Below are 20,295 nucleotides of genomic sequence, written 5' to 3'. Positions count from 1 at the left end.
ATATATGATTTTGGATAAATGTCGAAATTACTGTAAAAGTGACATATCAGTCACCACCTAGAGGAATAAATCGTTATGCAGAAGCCGTTAGTTTTATCAGAAAAGTGAGACCATGTACGTGTAGTAGCAAACTTTGGCCTTCACTCACTTTAAGTATTTATTCAAAATTAGCAGAAACTGTAAGTTATGAAATCTAGATTTTTAAAAATATGCTTTCCGGAAAAAAACAGAAACGATAAATCTGCCAGATGATTTACAAATAACTACGTCAAACTAAATTTTTCATCTGATGCTTGTTACTACCCAAATCCAGAAGAAGTCGGCAAAAGGATGAAACCAGCCTTAGCGTTTTGTAACACACCGAGTTCGGGGAACGTTGCTGGTACTTTTCCAGTGTAGTAACTAATGGCATGGAATAGTAAGAATGTGTTCTTCGAGGAATCAAACGTTCGAAAATTAGTCTTGCGTTGACAGAATAAATTTTCGCTTTGTTCTTATACAGTAACAGGCTGTATTTCCTGCAAAAGTTGCGATTTTCAATGTCACGGGTGTTTTTTTTCTGTTATCGAGATAGAAAATGCTTCAAGATCATCCCTTAGAAAATGACAAATTCCTGAATCAGGGCAACCTAAATCGAGAAAACTGAATATTTATTTCAACATTTCGTCAGTCCCATTAGCATCCCGGTAAATGCAAATTGAAAGAAATCTTGGTTTTACGAAGATGCTAGTAGGTATCCGTTCATAATAGAAAGCTTTTTTGATACCTTATGTTAAAGGTAAAGCGTGATGGATCTCATTTAACTGCCTACCCTAACTATGATTAGCACATGTAGCACACACATGTGATCTTACATCCTCAATCCAAGTTTGAGTATGTATATAGGTAAAATAATGTACGTTTCCATATTTTTCCTTAACATTCGAATCGAACTGTTTGCAGTAGACGATTTTAAATTGCTCAAGCTGTAAAGCCGATCTACAACTGCAGCCGAAGTAAAATCACTCTGCACGGTTATGCTTCACACGAAGTTTTCAAGCAACGGTATTTAAATATTCACACACACAGACCCTAAATGCTTTAGCATGTATTATAAAAATTCATGCTAATTCACTATGAATCATGGAATCAGATCGAATATGGGACACCCATTATCATAGGAAATCATTATCGTGACAAAATGGGTTGTCACGATTAGATAATAAAGAGTCCAGTTGTTAGCAAGGCTCATACTGTGACATGAACCATACGCATCTCAAAGCATGTAAAATACTGTGTCATATGCTGACATACAGATGTATGATCCATTATTACAAAATATTCATATTACTCATTTCCTTATAATTAGCAAAAATGTTCCCTATAGCAGTGAAGCCACATATCTAATATAAAAAAAAATGGGTAAAATATACGTTAGTGCTCGCGACGCATCGCTTTAATGCTACGAGTAAGTAATATAGTAACAATATTGTCATGTCAAGGATCAATAAATGTCTAAATATCCAATGCGATTGCTAACGATAACAGCTTTCGAAAGTACTCTCCTTCACGGCGGTCTCTATTTGTTTTGTCAATGAGATTAGCGAGGCCTCTAATAAAACGAGTTTTTCACTAGCGGGAGTTACTGTCTTCATCGAAATTAACAAAATGGTATCATTCCGCAAAAGGACAGCCCTTTTCAGCGTATCGGCATACACTACCAGCCATCTAAGAAATGCAACTATACCATATTGTCGCCGCAATGATCACACGGCGCTTGAATACGGCACTTCAGCACGGTACATTACGCCAAATATCTCTTGTAAGATATACCGGGGCCGTCAAGTTCTAATCCGACGATGTCTTAGATGCAAGCCTGTTGGCACTCTTGGCCTTCTCCTTTTCCAATAACATTTATATGCTTGCTATATAATTTTTGTTAAACTGTCGAGTTAAAGCTGCCATTAGGAAATTTTAGAAACCTCCCTTTGACTCAACAGAAGTGCGCGGAAGAACACATAAGTAAAGAAGTACTAATCTCACCAAAGCGTAAAACAGAGGATTTGTGGTCTGGAAATTGACAGGTAAGCGTATTGGGGATTGCTGAATGGTTAGCAAAGATAGAGTACCATATTTTAAAAGCAGGTATCAAATATTCTCAGTAAAACTAGCTATCACTGCTTGTTGACTAGGACAAAATGTTGGGTCTATGTAGAGAACAAAAAAAAAAACTACTGAAGTCGCTGTTCTGGACAAAAAGAAGATCAGCGGGTGCTAGTTTGGAGTTTCATTCCTTTCGTTTTTGGAACAACAGCGGCTGCTACAAAGCTCCCCGCACTTCAGGCGACCAAGTACAGGTTCGTTTGCAGACGACATTGAGGGCTTCTCAAATCCCCTTTTTCACAACTGACTGGCTAGTACACTTAGACTCGACCAATGTCAATAACACCTTTTTCTCCTTTCTTTTCCACGGTTTCATGTAGTTCCACATCTCGATTTAACCCCTAGCCTAAGCACGTATTTTTGGGCTGTTTCTTCCTTTTTTCCTCGTCCATCATGGCAGTAGTAAAGCGAATTGTGGAAATACGGCGATTCAGTGTACTACTGGCCTCGAAAGCCCTCAAACACAGATCTGTTTTCAAACAGTTGTGTTAACTTTCTAAAGGTTTTAATTTCCTTCGCAGTTACGATTACATTCCTCCCTACGATGTGTTATCTTGTCTGTGTGCCAAAGAAGCAGATCTGTAACGATTCACCCATGAAATTCTAATGTATTCCTCTATTTTTTTTTTTAACTTTTTCCCACTTTCATATAGTAAAGTGCTTTGAATACCACCTTTTGTCCGTCTGTTCAGCTCCTGAACTATATTACCCTGAAAGCACTGTATTTTTCTGACCACACATTTAAAACGAATTCCGCACTTCGATTTATGAAATTATTTACGAGTATTGCCCATAAATGATATGTATATGCCACGCCTTTGTTTACTAGTTAATTGTAAAGAAAATACTTGGGTCAAAACATCTGCCGTTCATGGGTCAGTACAAGAAGTATATTGTTTACCTGTTAGCATCTGTACATTAGTTAGTTTTTCATCTAGTTTATCCTAAAAGGTCTGGTCTAGGTTTCACGCGCCCTTTTGACGAAGCTGCACGGCATTGGTCTTGTGTCTCAATCAGTAAATGTTGTAGTACGCCTAGACAGAATTTTTGTTAATGTACAATTTAATATTCAACCTAATTTATTTTTAGTCGGATCTTACCACAAGTTTGTGCGAATTTCTGTCTTTGTTATGAACTGGTGATTCACAATCTTAGGAGATGTAGACAAAAATCTAATACTAAACATGTTCATTAAAAGTTGATGACCCTATGGATAGTCAGTGGACCCACAATACTCCATGAGCAAAACCAGTTCCTATCAAGATCTTCACTACAAAGCCTCCATGTTTGTAACAACAATGAAGTAGTGATCACGGTGCGCTTTTTCGCACATGCCTTTACCGAACAATACTACCTGCAGGCGTCAATTATATTGTCACCATTTCCATCAACCATAGTCACCCTCTCAGACTTGTTTTCACAATCTGTCAATCAAACAATTTCCGGTTAATCTCATACGTGGACATGTCAGCTTCAGCGCAATAGTCTGCCCGTTTGTAAAATAAATAATCCTCAATGACAATAATGTGTGATCTATTTGTAACTTAATTATTAAGAGTTTGCGCCACCTAATACGTCTAATCAACACAGTGCCTTTGTATAGAAACAGTAACTTGTTGTTGAGTCAGCTAAACCGAGCGGTCTCATGTATATAGACCGTGTAAAAAGTATTCAGACGGTTTTTTTTTCTCTCCCATATGTTTGTGAACAAGCAAGGACTAGCAGATATTGAACGACTAACATGGCAGCCTGCACGGTTTGGGGCTGCGTTGAATTTTCGAATAAATTTATATCCACATAGTATATAAGAGTGCGGCGACAGCCCTCTAGTATCGTATAGAATACGGACAACTTTTTTTGTTGACTAATTTTAACATAGGCGATTGATCAGAACATACGGAAAAACGGACCTAGCCCCAAAAAAGTAAGGCTAGGGAAGCCACGAATCGCAAGAACAACTTACAGCAATGTGGTAGGGAGCAATGCAGATATCGATCCAACGACCTCAACATGACGTCGTCCTCAACAATTTGGTCTATCGACAAATACTTATAATAATAAAATAAAAAAGAGCTAAGGCTGCATCTTTACCCATAAAGAATACAGATGACTTAATAATTAGATTTCCAGGGCCACCGCAAGCGTCGTTTATTCGCTGATCACATATTGAAGCGCAAGACACATGCTAGCGACTTCTTTCACCAAAACTCATCTCTAGCTCAATAGCTAGGTGAGTAGACAAAATTGTCGCATCTGACGCTCAGGAAATCCGATCTCACGCAATTTGAATGAGCAATACACTGATTTAATCACGTCTTATGGTACTATACCTTCTCGGTGCCGTTGTCGTCGAGCGTCACAACTGAAGTCTCATCCCCTCGTATGCCAAGGGTCAGAATTCCTTCCTCTAGCGCCTCGATACTTCGACTTTCATGCACTCCATCAACATTATTCTCCTTAGAACAACTGTTGTTGTTATCTTGCTGACTTGATTTCTTTTTATTTTTCTTTTTTTTGCTATTACCATTTTGTGCTTTAGCTAATTCCGGATTGGCAAGTTCCCATTGCTTCCGTTTTTGCTTCTCGATTTCGGCCTGGGTCAATCCTGGGGGAAACTCAGGTTTCATAGCTCGTGCGAGTTGCCGCCCTCTCGACTCATACCTACAAAAAATAAAAGCTCCCATGAACGACCTCACTTGGATATACGGTTCCAAAGATTAGAATCTAAGTGAGCACTTAATTATAAACAATTTGACGGATACGAGCGGTTGGTAGGCTATGAAAAATTTTCACTATTCTGATATCAGTAAGCCCAGATCTTTTTAGGCTCAGAAAGTGTGCTGATTAATGTATAAAATATTTTTGAACAATTACAAACAACACATGATGTATCTTATGAAGCGTTATACATATCACCCTTGTAAATCTGATTTAGCCCTTCACAGGTCTTTTCAATCCTGTAAAAGACTTAAGAAGGTAAACATCTTGTAGTTTCTTGATATTTCGAACGCATGGACTCCGATGGAAGTCGCGATGCGCTATTTCATACATAACTCCTCTTTGACCACCCCACATAGTGCTCCCATGGCGAGATTCTACGCATGCGACCTGCGGTTTTAGGTGTTCGAACAGACTCATGGAGTCGCCTATAGTTTATCCTCTAATTACACCTTTTTCAGTTTCCTGGACGCTCCTGGAAGTTCTGTTCAGCTTATCCACGTTCTCTGAAGAATTTGCTTTGAGGGCTTCGCACGATGATGACCTGCCGTCCGTTGTAAACTTTGCTTTTTGTCCACACCAACCGGTGAAATAATAGAAAGTTAGACGGCATACCTCTCAAAAACGATCTACGAAATTACCTGATCGACAAGATTACGACGTCTCAAAAAAATTACGCGCCCGGAAATTACAATCGACGTGATTGAGTAAGAACACAATTAAAAGGTACAGATTAGATCAACCGTGAACTTAATGACGCTTTTTCTAAGCTCCTTACAATCAGTCCAGATTTCAAGTAGTGCGGTAGAGGCATGTGAAGCGGTAAAGTATATTTGTTTGTGAAGTCATTTAATTAAACTTTTTTTATGTGGTTTTTTTATTTAGGTGGACTCCATTGCCTGCTTCCTTAGGTCACAGCAAATCCCAGAATAGCTTTCTTAAGTTTAATATGTCCAATTAGGTTAACTATTGTTTGACTACTCAACGGTGCTTTTCTGATGCCTTGTGTAAGTTATATGATGCTTAAGTAATGGTTATGGTAAATAATATTACGGAAACACCGAGGAATCAATAAGGTATTGCAATTAATAGTTTTGGATCTTATTACCCTTTTTCCATAAAGCACTCAAGCTCCACCGAAAACGCAAACCGGAGCACAATTAATATACAATATACGACACATAGGTGCAAAACATAATAGGACAAAGCTCATTCATACGCACGGGTTCAGTCTTTCAGAAACATAAGAAGTCCAAATATTGCAAAAAACACATTTGTGCAAACTTAATACGGTATAAAAAAACAACACCTATTTTCTACATGCCAAGAAAACTCTAATGAATCTAATATATGTATATATATATATATATATATATATATATATATATATATAGAGCTATTAATACTTATTAAATGTATGTTTCTACTTACTTAGGCACCTCATCTTGGGGAATGTAGCCTTCTTTGACTCGGCGAGCTTTTCTCCATGTTCCATCTGGCCTTTGGCTGGCAGGAATATATGATCCTAAACAAAAACGACGAACCATCGTACTATATTGAACACATCAGAACAATAGTTTACTCTGAGGTAACTTATCTTGGACATCTTTTATTAAATACAAATGTGTAACTAAACACAGTGATTACAATGAACAACACCAATCAACTTCCATTCGTACAACAACCTGTAAAAGAACCAAATGCCCTTTTATCAGTAAATGTTATGTCCATATATCGGGATGTGAGTTGAAGCTTTGCGAATACGACTAATTGACCGATACGAAAACAATGAATATATTGCAAATAATGAAGACATAATGTGACATATAATTTACTTTTTCTTATTTCTTAAGGAAAATATGTTCCGCAGTTATTTTTTATTCTGTACCGTTAATATGTTACAGAAAATTTTGCCATTGACATACGCCTCGAGTGTTCAAACTGTGACGGCTAAACTGTGTTCTTTTACATGAGTGGTGTTGATGACTCAAAAAGATCTAAAATATATATATACCTGTTACTTATTGGGGTCAAATAAAATCGCTTTTACCTATCTTTAGGTGTTAATGCTAAGAGTTCCTGGCTTCTTCAAAAATCTTTTCTAATTTTTTGGTTTTAACGGGGCTAACATCTCTTAGAACTGGTATCCTCGGCTTATATAGAGTCACAAAACAGAAATGGTTAAATATTTTTATTTGAAAGTTTTATGAACGATTTATCTTCTTTTATGAACGAAGGTTCTAAAAAATAGTAACAAAATTTTTTTAGTCAACAAAATAGTAAGAAGTCGAAATGTTTTTTTTATAGTTTACAGTTGAACCACTTAGTTATAGCTAGGGTAACACTGAGAATACGCTAAATGTTTACACTGTCGACCTCATAAATGACCCTTAATCATAACCTGTCATCGGACCGCTAACAGTCTGATGACAAGAAGTTTCATCTTCACATATTTCCTCCAACTCCTAATGCGCTTTTTGCAGTTGAATGGTCACCGCGAAAAATACTCAAGCTAGTAGTAGCCGCAAGCTCACGAAATAAATTAACAACGACAAGAAACACCTAACACGTGTTTTCGAACAACTAAATGATTAAAAGTAACTGAAGGTTATTATGGATGAATTGGATGAGTTGGCTGTCAAGCCTCGGTCACGCAGCGTCATCTGTGTTTGAGTCATGCCTCACTACGTTAACAACGCAACTGATCAATAAGGTGTTTCTTTTTGCTCTGAACACACATACGTTCGAGCGCTTTCTCTAAATCATCATGACTCTTAGCGCTGAAAATATATAAGGGCTTTATGGTAGGTAAATAATAGATCAGTGTCGGAACAACGATGTGGCTTTTCTGGGTCTTTAGGCCAAATAGTATACACCATTACTTACGAGAATGGCCCAAATACGTAAAATTGAGTTCCAGTTTATATTTTCCGCCATGTCATTGCTAATAAGGATTATCATAGCAATACTATTAGCATCTATATATGAATTTATTCACATATCATGAGATGTTTTTGGTAGCATTTACCGGCAGTTACGATCTCTCTTCGTTTAAGCAAACTTGCCAACTTGATTCGCCAATGAACGCAACAGTTCTAGTGCTGTCCCTGCTGCTTTGGCGCTTTCTGTTATCCTGTTGCGAGCCTATAATGGGTTGCAAGCACTGGGAGCGCGCTCGACCTAATTACTTATAACTTTTCCAAAAGTTTAGCGTATACTACCACGGGAATGAAATAGGGCCTTGCCGTCTGTGCAGTCGTCGATATGGAAACGGACGCCGAAGAGGAACCGTCTCGATTTTGGGTAGTTTTAAAGGAAGAGGGCTTTACCGAGCCAATTGAAAATGCCATATCGACATGCGCAGAATCATTAGAAATAAAACGGACGTCGTTCTACAAGCTGGTCTGTGTCAATCCACAGTCTGTAGGAGGGAAGGAAGAAGACAAATACCAACAAGTGGCTTGTGATGCACTGCCCCCTTCAACTGAACTCCTCCATGTTAGTGATCCAAGACTACTGAGTCGACTTCTCTGACTGCTAACTGATGCCATTGACAAAACAGCGCCGACGAAGCCTAAATGGCAAGGTTGAATTGTGGCGTTCAAAATGACAACGACGAGATACTGTTACCAGTCAGTGCTTATATAAACCTGCTTTGGTGGGCAGGACAAAAAGCCACTCTTCAACCGATGGCCTAATGCTACCACAGTGTTTTTTGTTGCAATTCAGCAAGGATGAAAAATATTCCATTTAATCTCTTTCTCAGTCGATCCTTACATATTTAAATAAATTCTTTTGATAATAAAATTCGGCTCTCGAAACCCTCTGTGTAGAATGTGTACACACTCAGTGTTCTTCTGTGCTTTTTCTGTCTGTTGGCGTGCCCATGTCTAGCTTCTGTACACGTCATCATTGTTAGTAATTTCAACTTCCCAATATCTGAAGTATAAACTAAGCTCAAAACTGAAGATTCACGCTTTTTTCTCAAAATCGATAAACACGAGGAAAATCCCTGTACCAAACATTTGCAGTGCAATTTTATTACCCAGTAGATTATTTTGGCACACCCTGAGGGAATAAATTGTTATATCTACACGTGCCACTAATATACGTGCTATGTTTGGAGTTAAGATAATTATCGAGGAGATCAAGGCGTGCACACAAACTTACAGTTATGACGAAAAATAGTATGTCGTCATAGATATTTGACCTTGATCCAATGTCTTTACGCTGGACAGACTTAACATTAAGATCATTTCAACATTGAACCCGATTACGAATGCGGATAACAAAGTGACCCCTTGTGGAACCATAATAAGGAGCAATTGGAGAGAAAGTATTCTAGTTTCCTATGGCACTAAAGCTGAGTTTCTGACATTTGACACTGAACCTCACTTGGGCAATCAGAAAAGTACCTTTTTTAGACACAGGTCATTCGTACGTCGAAGGTTCTGTTGTCCTAAAATTTTGAGGAAAGCATCATTTTTCGCCCCTTCCTTACCGAAATACAATCCCACAGTACTGCATAGTTTACCGTCTAGGATTCGTCAATGCCAAGCGATCCAGGTTTAGAAATAGATACCTATATTTCGGGACATTAGGAGCTACTCATATGAAAGTGGTTTTAAACAAAATATGTCCAAATGGAGTAACTTAGAAATCCTAAGAGCTGCATTAGAATTCAACTAGGGTTCGTCATTACCACAAAATGAAGTTAGAACCATTGCATGTCTCATTTTTTTAAATCATTTTTTGCTAAAAGTTTCTAGAATATATGCTAGAGTAAGAAGTAAGGTTGATGAGAAGGCAATAGGCTCACCATTTCAGTGTGTGCCAACGCTTTTTGGGGTCCAGATACGGAAGGCTCCGAAAAGCCAAAAGAAATTTATTATGAGTTACATATAAAATAAACAGAGACGCGATCGAAAGAGCGCGCAGAATGTTTCGTCTTGATTAAGAGCTATAGAAAAACAACTGCGTAAAGATCGAGCCCAAATTCGTTGATTCAATCTTTCCCTGTCACCTTTAAGATTGGGAATAGGTGCAGAATAACAGGTTCGATCTTACTGACTCAGTACGATCTTCAAGCACGATTAACTTGTGGCGAAACAATGCAGTTTACATAAATCAGTTTGCTTAAATGTCACTAAGGCCTACATTCGCGATAATATCAAAAACAAGGCAAATATGGTCTTCTTATCTATCTATATATTTTTAAGATGGGTTTGTATGTGCGATAAATGAACTAGAAACGCTAAACCTCATCAAGATCAAGCGCATAATATATGTAAATAAAAGACGGAAGATATCGAAATTGAAGAATTTAATACGTTGATAAGTACTTGATTAATATTCAATATAACGAATTTGGCAGAACTTGAAATTGAATAACTTTCAATCTAGTTGATCCTGAATAATGATTTTTCAGTGCGTTGGAAATTCTCTTTTTTTTTTTTTGACACGCTTATCCCAGCACCTTAGCAGCTTCTGAGTGGCCACATGCGTACTATTCGCGTTCCCGTGTGCAATTTCTTCATCATTTGCTTTTCGAAGCGAATCAACGGTAAGATATGCTTACCCATTACTTGTCGTTTTTAGAACATGAAAAGAAAGAAGGCACACAGGTCTATATCGGGAGAATAAGTAAATTGAAGCTAAAATTAGACGCCTCTTCGCTCAACCCAAGAAATAATTGAAACACGACAATGAGGTCTGATACTGATATCAAGTAACCAGGCTCTGTGCTTTCGATTGTCGTGCTAAGGGTCCATGAGTCTCTGGAACAACTTGAGATGGCGGGCTGTATTCACTGTTCCATTTTCAGTGCGTATCTTATAGTAACAGATACCCTTGATGTCCATTGCAAATACTATTCCTATTTTATGTCCGTGCCTTTTCGACACTGCCACTGAAGTCAATTTCGCTTTAAGACAACGCCAAGTTCTTTTCTGGTTTCCCTTTCACTGGCTGTGGAGACTGAACCGCGCCTCGTAAGTGACGACCGTATGCTCTAGGTGGGTTTCTTGTTAACTAAAATTCCGTCAATTGAACATTACATGCACTTCCAACTGACGTGTAGTCAATTCATGGGCCTATAGTCAATTGTTACTCAGCTCCCGCACTTGTAGCCTTAAGGTTATGATTTTGTAATACATTATACATAAAATGTCAATTTTGGCAGTCAGAGCCCTTATATCTCCTATCCCAGAAATTAGCGCATTACCCCAGCTAGAAAGCCTATTCCACTGAGGTAATGTACTTTTGCTTTTCGGATTTTAAGATCTGCCCCCTTCTTCGCTGGCCTTCAATTTTTATCTTTAATAATAAAATCTTAATCGGCGTTCTTGAAACCTGTGAGCCACTCACGTATTCTGCGTTCGATTAAAGCTCCCGTGTCCAAGGTTTTTGCTAATTTTCTGTGAATCTCGCAATTCCGTGGCCTTCAACGTACAAGAACTTGACCTGACTGACTGATTCATCCTCAAAACTAAGAGATGCTTTTGTTTCTGAATTCATTTCTTTTGAAATGAAGTCGATCAATTTTCACCCGGTTTCTAAAAAACTGGAGTATTTAAAAGTCACATTTCGGTTGCTAGCGACACGTGGTTCAAACATAATTTAATTTCGAATTAATTTGTAAAAGCCTAATATGTGATCAATAGAGAGAAAATCTTGAGCGCGCTAAGATTTGCTTGGAACTTAAATAAAATAATAACTTAGTGTACTAAGGAGAAGTTGCTCCAGTTCAAAGAAATGTAATGAAATGTACGTTTCGAAGGTTTCTGGGGTGCCGGATCCTTTTGGTTAAAATTTACTCAAGAAAAGACGAAGCGTACAAAAGAAGTCCATGGCTACTTACTAAACTGAATTAAGTGTATTTAATAAATTTGGACCTTTAATTTGTACAAATAGCTTTTTATTCACCTCTACATTATTCAGCTCAATTATTTGCCATCTTCCCCTGCTACACATGTCAACGTCACGGTTATTTTCGACCTACTAGCACAAAAATAATAGCTCTATATACCTCCGATACGAAATAAAAACAAAGAATATTTTAGGCAAGAGACAACTATTTTATCGCGCTGTCTTGTTTCACCCGATATTCATATCACTAAACTAGACTTCATAGCGTGTATCATTGAGCGGTTCATGTACTATTAATCATTCTCTAGTGAAGCGAAGATGAGTTATACCTCAGACAGTAACTAATACGGTTACAAACTGTTTTTACAAAGTCAGACTCAATTTGTTTCCCGTATGTTAGTAGTTGATACGGTACCTTATGATGATAAATCTACGTAGAATAGAGTAAACATCAGTATATTCTACAAGTGTTACTAGTGATAAAACGTAATCGCAACCACTGTAGCACTTGAGAATTTACCCTCAACTGTGGATAAACTGCTCACTAGTGTCGCACAAAATCAGGTGGCTAATAAAAAAGTGCCTCATGTCAGACATCCACATTTTCAACATATAAAAATAACTAAATTTAGATAAACTCGTGTTTGTACTTAAGGCACGATACAGATATATAATTGCTTCAGTGGTCTCCGCTTCAGTCGATTTCACACATTAGCATAGCGTTTTTAATCGAGACTCTTACCAGGATCGGACATGTCACCGTATCGCTTGATGGAGCTTACTTACGCTCACGATCGGCACACTCGTAATTCACAAGCTTCGTCGCAGCTGTTGTATTAACGTTAAGCAACGCACAGCGATTCCCACGGCAACAAACGTCAACTAACAACCCAAACGAAAACTCACACGCGAACAGGAAGCGCAGAAATTACTATTGAAAGTATAATCGCTAACATAGCACGGCAAACTACATACGCACATAACACTTGCAACAAAACAACGGTGTTGAGATCTCCCGTTTATTGTGAATCCTGTTGGTTGTGCGTGTGCTGAATGTTTTTCATTCTAATCCAAGTAACTGATTTCTGGTACAAGACATTGCCACCTTTCACGACCGCAGTGTAACCCATCAGCCAGCCACCATCAAGGCTCATGTCTACTATTGTCACTCTTGAGTATATTGTAGATCTTATTTAGCTGCATTTGATCTCGTTTTATTACTGCGTCTTTCCGGTGCCTCTGTTTTTGGCCGAGTGTTATATCGGTTAGTGAAATCAATCGTTGTTATGAGTACGCTGCCGTTAGTTGACTCTTGCTTGCTTGCTTGCTTCTCACCAGCTGCTGTTGTTGGATTTTCCTGTTTTAGTCGTTGCTCGGCGCTGTAGACCGCGGGCAGGTTCGATTTGAATCAAACGGCGCCGAACCATCTCAGTTGTAGATGGAAGACTTATAGATAGTATAACTACCGTGTAACTTACCATTTTCGTCGGTGGCGTAGATTTGGCTGCAAAGAATTCGGCTAGCGGTCGTCATCGCATTTCTCGGAGAGCAGCTCCGCTCACCACCGCTCCGCCACCCGGAGCATAGAGCGATAGCAGCTTCGGCCTCGCTCCAGAGTGTACGTGAGCGTGTGCCTGGGTGAAGTGTATGAGTGCATCGTGTGTCTATGTGTCCTATGTATCCCAACAGAAAAGAGAGCGAAAGGGGAACTAGACGGCGAGGTTTTAGCTCTCTTTGAGGGGAGCTGCGAGATCCCTACACGCGCCCAGAGGCAATACACACTTGCACATATACGACGGTATATACAAACTAACTGGTGGGTGACAAAGAGAAAGGACCCTACCGTTATTACTAGGAAGCGCGCCAGTAGTAGCGATAGTAATAGCAAAAGTAGAGCTGGTCTTTTTTGACTTAATATTTAAAGGCATATAGAGTGAAGTAGCTAAATGGAAGGTAAATGGCAGGCAAGGTGAGGCAATGTGGCTGTCAGCAAAAGGGTCTCAGGCCCATTTTAGATCAAAACGAAACATAAACAACTGGTCACATTAGCGATGTCAAACGACGTTACCATCAAAAAAGTGTAGTAATTAGTTAATTAAGTAAAGAGTAGTAACATGACGAACAAACTGTCGAAACAATTATGAAAAAATAATTGGATCACCGTAGCCACATGCAGTGATCACTTGGTTCTGGTGGATTGCTCTGGTGACGCAAACTCACGTTTTATAGGTGGCATTATCCTATCATTGTGTGTAAAATGTGTAAGAATTTGAATATAGGTTAAGATGGGGTCGGGTTTACGATATAAGAAAAGAACGTTCGTAGGGTCAAATATAAAATGGAGCACTTCGTAAGAACACAGGCCTAGCGGCGGCAGCCGTACGATGCTAACATTTTAGATAAAAAAAAAATATATATATATATATATATATATATCTTTATTATCAGAAATAATCTTTGGAGTAGCCAAACTGTTTCTAATAGAGGTTATTTTGTACAATCATTCGGAGTTAAATTCTCCTGTTCACAAGTAATTGAAGGAGGAGTCTTCACCTTATTTGTGAAAATAAAAATTCAATTAAATGAAGTGTTTTTATCTACAACGTGTTACAAGCTGAGACAATTTGGGCGGGTAGAACAGATTCATCAGTAATCGACGTTTAGAAGACTGCGTTCTGAAAATAGATCAATGGTTTGCATACCGCCTGATGATCGATAGAATCGACGTGCTCGACCTGACGACGGCAATCCTATCCTGATCTCAACGTGAACAGAGGTTGCCATCGATGACAACATCGGTGTCCTTGTCCAAAGACACATCAATACCTAGGAGAACAGGCTGTTGACGAGAGGAATTCTATTTCCATAATGATGAAAAATGTATTTTTCTTTTGAGAGCTTCGATTTTACGAGCTATACTGGCTACTCACATATGTCAAGCCATTGTGTGTGAACAAATACTGGAATAATTAGCTATGTTTCTACCTTGGCTACACTTATTATACTTCAAGCTACGTCTCAACAATGGTCATTGCTGCAATTGTTACATTGAGAAGTGATGCTGCGTTGCGTCTCGGAAGTAATAATCGTAATTTGGTAATCGTGACTGGTAGCCGCCCACTCAATTCAGATTATCTGCGGCTAACCTTTGTTAGCGGGTTTTTTGAAAATTATTTTTGTCCTATAACTCCTGCTGTGTATAATCAAGAAGCAGGATCCGTGAATTCGCCTGCCTCTATAGCAGTTCACCCTCGTCGTCATATTTCGCACGCGGCCGCAGTGCTGTATATACTCCTGGATTCGGTGCCGGATTCCCCTGTACGTTAAGTAGTCATAACACGATTTTTGACAGGTTTGAGCTGTTCTTACGACAGCAGTCCATCAGCGGACGATGAAATTACTGGACGCTGCATAAGTACGACACACTGCGTTACTCGTGCAATTCGCTGCAGCTTTTTCGGCGCAGCGGCCTTTCCCGGAAGAACACGTTTATACATCGACGATCGGATATCTGCTACGTATCTGTGCTTTTCGTTCAAATCACACTGCGCGCCACTACGAGGTGCCATGGTGTATAAAAAGACACATCAAGTCGTCAAATAGGCTGGTCGATAATAATGTAAGGCATTTTGAAGTTTAAAACATTTTCATCATCTTCCGCCCCCTCTTAGATCTTCATATTATCGGCACAAATTTAAAAGATACGCTCGCAGGTGATAGTTCACAGACCAAATTGGCATAAAAATGCACCTAAAGACCAAGATGGGTTTCTAGCTGACAACCAAATATCGTCCTTCTCTTAACTGACGAGCAATCGTACAACCTTCTAGATGAATCTCGGCCCAACTTCATAGTGGAATAATAATACTATGGTAAAAAAAATATGTTTAAGTTTATAATAAGTACCAACACAGCAGGGACACGCATGTGAAGGTTACGCGGCCGCGAAACGTAGCTTGCCCACCTTACAACTTCCCTAGTAACGTCTTTCTAGGACTAAAGACGTCACTTTTGTAGTGCTTGTTTTAATTTGTTGTGGTGCTCTCAACCGTGTCTTAGCGAAGACCAACATTTTTGTTAAAGAGATTGGGTTTATTCAACTCACCTGCCACTAAAAACACATTTGAGTTCGGTCTCACATGAATGAGTGATTTATTTCAACAACTATGATGATAGGGATACATTTAATATACTCCATTAAATGTGTTTTATTATGTTCTTCTCTAAGACAATTTTATAACTTCTCTGCGGGTGTCACTTAAACCTTCTAGTTTGCCTTTAGTGTTTCAATTCCATACACGAAGGGGTAGCTTTACTGAGGTCCTCGTACTATTGAGTTGATTGTGTTCTGGCTGATGCAAGTTGATTTTTCACATATTGCCTTTGTTATTGATTTTCTCTGGTCAAAATTGAAAATGACTGCTACGAAGCTACAACAGTAAACGACCGTAGTACAGAGTTTTCATGAATACGGCCGTAACCTGCTCAAGCCTAATTCGCGTGAGCCCTTTCCATAAAAACTCTAAAGAGTATCCTGCGTCAATTTTTTGGCCCAAATAATATTCTAGCTCGACATAGAACAAGAAATGTCTACGCGAAGAATTAACGAACTGAGTTTAGTTATATGAAACAATTCTACCGCGATTGGCACTCGCAGTAAATCATTTCCGAGATCTTCAATGGTCTTAGCAGAAGTAATCTCGGTGACCGGAAACATTTCTAGCCACCCATAATAAACAGTAGGTGCTGTCTAGCGTATACCACCTTTGGTGAATCTGGCCATCCAACTAAATTGCTTGCTAAACGCTTATGTGGGACTAATGTCAGCGAACCTGCTTTGTACGTTTTGTAATATACTGTATGCAGAAAAGGCAGTTTGCTGGCGCTTCTATCCTGTTATTTAGATCTGGCCATCTTATACGCTTTCGTGAAAAACTGCATCGTTCGTGTAAACGCACAGTGCGATGAAAGCGACGATCTCCAAAGCACGTGCAGACAAATTTCAAGCTTTATATTCTTAAATGTTTATGTATTTATCTCTTAGGCAGACTTTTTTGTGAAATCCTTTGCGATCTGCTCAGAAATGCGCAAAACATGTTTTAGTTTAGTTTGAAAATGATTTATTGTCTTGACGTATAAAAATCCTGTCTACTACAATGGCTCTCCGAGGTGGTCCGACGATAACGCGGCCGTTGTTCAGACATCGCCACCAAATGAAAAAAATCGTGCGGAAAGTTGCCTATTTTACTATCTGGAGCGGTCCTTTCAGTTTTATGTATATACGTACGGCGTAAACAGGCTAACAACAGTTTGAAATATTCATGTCGACCGCGTAGAATATTGAATTAAATGAAGACGACGTCGACACTCTCGACGTTGTAAACCAGCTGCAAACAATTTCCTTACAGTTAAACAATAAACCAATTACAATTGGCGTAAACAAACAAGCATTACCATCAATATTATCTCAACTATTATAAACTCCGCCAAAAGTATGACGTTGAAGAGTGCAGCCTCGTGCCACTGACAGCCAGTTACTCATTATGATTGGTTTCAGTTAGATGGGTAATATTACAAGACTATGTCCACTAAGATAATTGGTAACTTTTCGTGAATAGGCGAAAATCTAAAGCCACTTCTCACAGGCATTGACTGCTTGTCCAAAACAGATAATAATATATTATGGAAAAACTAGAGATATTCAAAACTGGATATAAATAGGAAGCTATTTGCGTGACTGGTATTCTTTATTGCACATAACATTATATAACCATTATCTCTAAAATATAAAAATCGATCGTTGCCTGAATTTTACGATGAAGAAATGATTATTTCTTATATGGCTTTGCATAGGAATGTTTTACTTTAAGCAGCATTTAAATTAAAACATTTTTATACAAGGATCCTTATCACAAGTTTCGAATCAAGCGTCACCTGTACTTGCGTTGGAAAATAGTGAAGGACTGGTGCTACAGCACCGATTGCTTAGTATTTACAGTTCAATAGTTCAACAGAGAGACAGGCTACAATATTGCTTCTCAAGTTAATGGTATCTATTACGTGTCTTTGCGGCACTATCATAGCTTGAAAGCGATGTCGTTTGACTTCACAGCTCTCTCTCTCTCTCTCTCTCTCTCTCTCATTCAAACTATTGCTCGAATTTCAAAAACATACTAATATAATATTATTTATCAGTCGATTTTGAAGACTTTGCCGTAACCTTAGCGCTTGATCTGCATACCCGTTTTTTCGTTCTCTGAAACAATTCATTTACCAATTTCTTGTCACACTGTTGAATGATCCTGCGGAAAGTTTTCAGTTGCTCCAAGCCATTACTCATTAATTCCCTGAAAATTCCCGTTTATTAGTTATTCCTACATAAATAACTATACGGATCTTAGCTTTACAGTCTAATAGAATGAATTACGTTCTTGTGCGTGGTTAGGTCGATGTCGTTTAAAGTAGCCCAGTTTACTTTTTAATTACGGCTTTCAATGGTTTGCATTCGAGTTTAATTGGAAGATCTCACCTTAAAGGCTCGAAATACGTTGTTGAAAAACGTATGAACAACCGAAGTGCTTACACGAAAAACAAAAATGTAAACTAAATGACTGCAGGGCCTAACAATACAAGACGCTCACTAGGTTTAACTGAACTTTTTAAAAATTAAAAAAAAAATATGGGATCTATGTTTGTTCAAAGTGTAAACCAGATCTCCACGGCATGTCCAATGTACCTGTTATGATCATCCTCAAAAAAGCTGAGTATTTCAGCTGGGCTGGAAATTCTCACGGAGCACGGCAGATGTTCAAGCGGTCCCCAAATTTTGCTAATGTTTTCCTTGAATCTTCCTGCAACTTCCATTTGGATACTTTTCGAGACTGTGCAGTTTATTTTTAGGAGACGCTCGTAAAAATCACTTACTTGCGCAACCACCTGTGACCAGCGATTGAGGTGAGGATGATCGTAAGTAGGATCAGGCGATTTCTGTTCGTGCGCAAAGGGGTACTCAATTTTACAATATGAGGCCCAGCTTCCTGAAATCAGTCATTTCGAAATAACATTATACGGTCTTAAAAGGTGGCTTTGATAATAAATCCTTTCATTATTCAACAATTTATTTTGCAAGCCAAGTATAACGGCGTTCACTCTGAAGCCGTAAATCTTCTCATAGGAATTTTTCGTCTTCTTTCCTAATCGACCTGTTTTTTTGAAATGGTACATACTTCAATTTAAATAACGATTTATTAAATATCATCCATACTGCACTGTATCGGTAAGAACGAATGATTTTAAAGATTTGTGAAGTAAGTTGGCACCAGTGTGCATGCCTAGCCAAACTTTCTTATGTTGTTAAGTTCAGTTTATATTAAGAAAATGCCAAGAATTGCCATGGGCAGAGAGAATAAAAACTGCACCTTTTCAGCGTGCTCCAATTGATTGTAGCCTTTCGACAAACTTATCAAAACCAGTTTCGACAGTCACTGTTTCCTTTATCCTCAACAGTTACGAGACCTTAATTTTGAAGAAACAGCCACATGCAAGCTTTCATCGTTGGAAGTCCCCTTGTCAGCGTCACTTTTTAAACTGCTGAATCCACTTTTTGCGTAGGAAAATTTGTCAAAGGGAATTTTCAGGCAATCGATAAGCTTCACCTCTATACCTTATCTGCACTTTTAACGACACCAAACTTCAGTCATTATATTTATTTAATATTATTATTAGTCAAATATATTTCGAGGTGTTGAATACGCTAATGTGAAAATCTACGACAAAGATTGCAGCTCATGTGTAGTCTTACTTTTTAACATGATTTACCTTGGTGTCCTTCGAAGTAGAGGAGAGCTTTTGCGATGCATCATAGAGATACTATGTTCCATAGAAATGTTTTTAGAGATTGTCAAGGAAAATAAGTTCGTTTTAAGAAAGGTTGCAAAATCAGTGGCGAATATTTTAACACTAATCCGGGATCCAAAGGTTACATAGTCTTTTGTTTATCGATGTTTTTCTAAATAAATAAACCTGGCTTTGAAAGTACGTTAAGCAATGCATAAAAAAATACTTCGGAACATAACTATGTTACAGAAAGTTGTTTGAAAAGTTCAACTAAAAATAAGCCTTTAAAATGTCCGCGTCTGCCTTGCTTTGCTTTTAAAGGATCGGAATACCTTAAAAGCCCCCTAATTGACTTTGGCACCACTACACTCAAAGGTTCGAGATTTACTGTACTAAAAGTGTTGCATTCCTGGCGCGCGGGGTCCACTGGTTTATTTGCGGACTATTTATTTCGTACAGGTTCGATGCGTCTAGAAAACTGATAGAGGTCAAGTTTGTGTACCTGTTATATTATTGAGATGTTGCCAAGCGGAATTGAGCATTTCATAAACGGGCTCTTTATCCGAAATAATAGTCGAACTCCTGCTTTCTATTTGACGCTGACGTTTAACTGCAACGCTTTCTTCCGTGTCCATCCTGCTGGAATCTTCATGCCTGTCAATAAACACACAGTAAATTAATAACTCCGACTAGGTACTTAAGCCAATGAATAGAATCCGTAAAAATTTACAG

General features: G+C 38.5%; 3 protein-coding genes across 4 annotated transcripts in view; all 3 read right to left on the bottom strand.

The window, feature by feature from the left end:
* Positions 1-12,555, bottom strand: part of Pbgs (Porphobilinogen synthase) — a 52,554-nt gene extending 39,999 nt beyond the window's left edge. Inside the window, exon 1 of the mRNA XM_086970541.1 lies at positions 12,470-12,555. The gene's annotated coding sequence lies outside the window, so the exon portion shown is untranslated. The remainder of the gene's footprint in view (positions 1-12,469) is intronic.
* Positions 1-13,380, bottom strand: part of Pym (partner of Y14 and mago) — a 16,121-nt gene extending 2,741 nt beyond the window's left edge. The window contains exons 1-3 of the mRNA XM_022842357.2: positions 13,206-13,380; positions 6,292-6,385; positions 4,473-4,803 (exon numbers count right to left, since the gene is read on the bottom strand). Coding sequence (XP_022698092.1) covers positions 4,473-4,803; positions 6,292-6,385; positions 13,206-13,260 — 480 coding nt within the window. The 5' untranslated portion in view covers positions 13,261-13,380. The remainder of the gene's footprint in view (positions 1-4,472; positions 4,804-6,291; positions 6,386-13,205) is intronic.
* Positions 13,381-15,855: 2,475 nt separating this feature from the next.
* The window catches only part of Swt1 (Swt1 RNA endoribonuclease), an 11,456-nt gene continuing 7,016 nt past the window's right edge, over positions 15,856-20,295 (bottom strand). For both annotated transcript variants that reach the window (XM_022842350.2, XM_022842351.2), the window contains exons 4-6: positions 20,066-20,217; positions 18,464-18,764; positions 15,856-18,074 (exon numbers count right to left, since the gene is read on the bottom strand). In XM_022842350.2, coding sequence (XP_022698085.1) covers positions 17,912-18,074; positions 18,464-18,764; positions 20,066-20,217 — 616 coding nt within the window. In that variant the 3' untranslated portion in view covers positions 15,856-17,911. The remainder of the gene's footprint in view (positions 18,075-18,463; positions 18,765-20,065; positions 20,218-20,295) is intronic.

The sequence above is a fragment of the Varroa jacobsoni genome, unplaced genomic scaffold (assembly GCF_002532875.2).
Source record: "Varroa jacobsoni isolate VJ856 unplaced genomic scaffold, vjacob_1.0 scaffold_986, whole genome shotgun sequence".
NCBI lineage: Eukaryota > Metazoa > Arthropoda > Arachnida > Mesostigmata > Varroidae > Varroa > Varroa jacobsoni.
The sequence above is the reverse complement of the archived record's forward strand: the minus strand, read 5'-3'. Positions and strand labels throughout refer to the sequence as shown.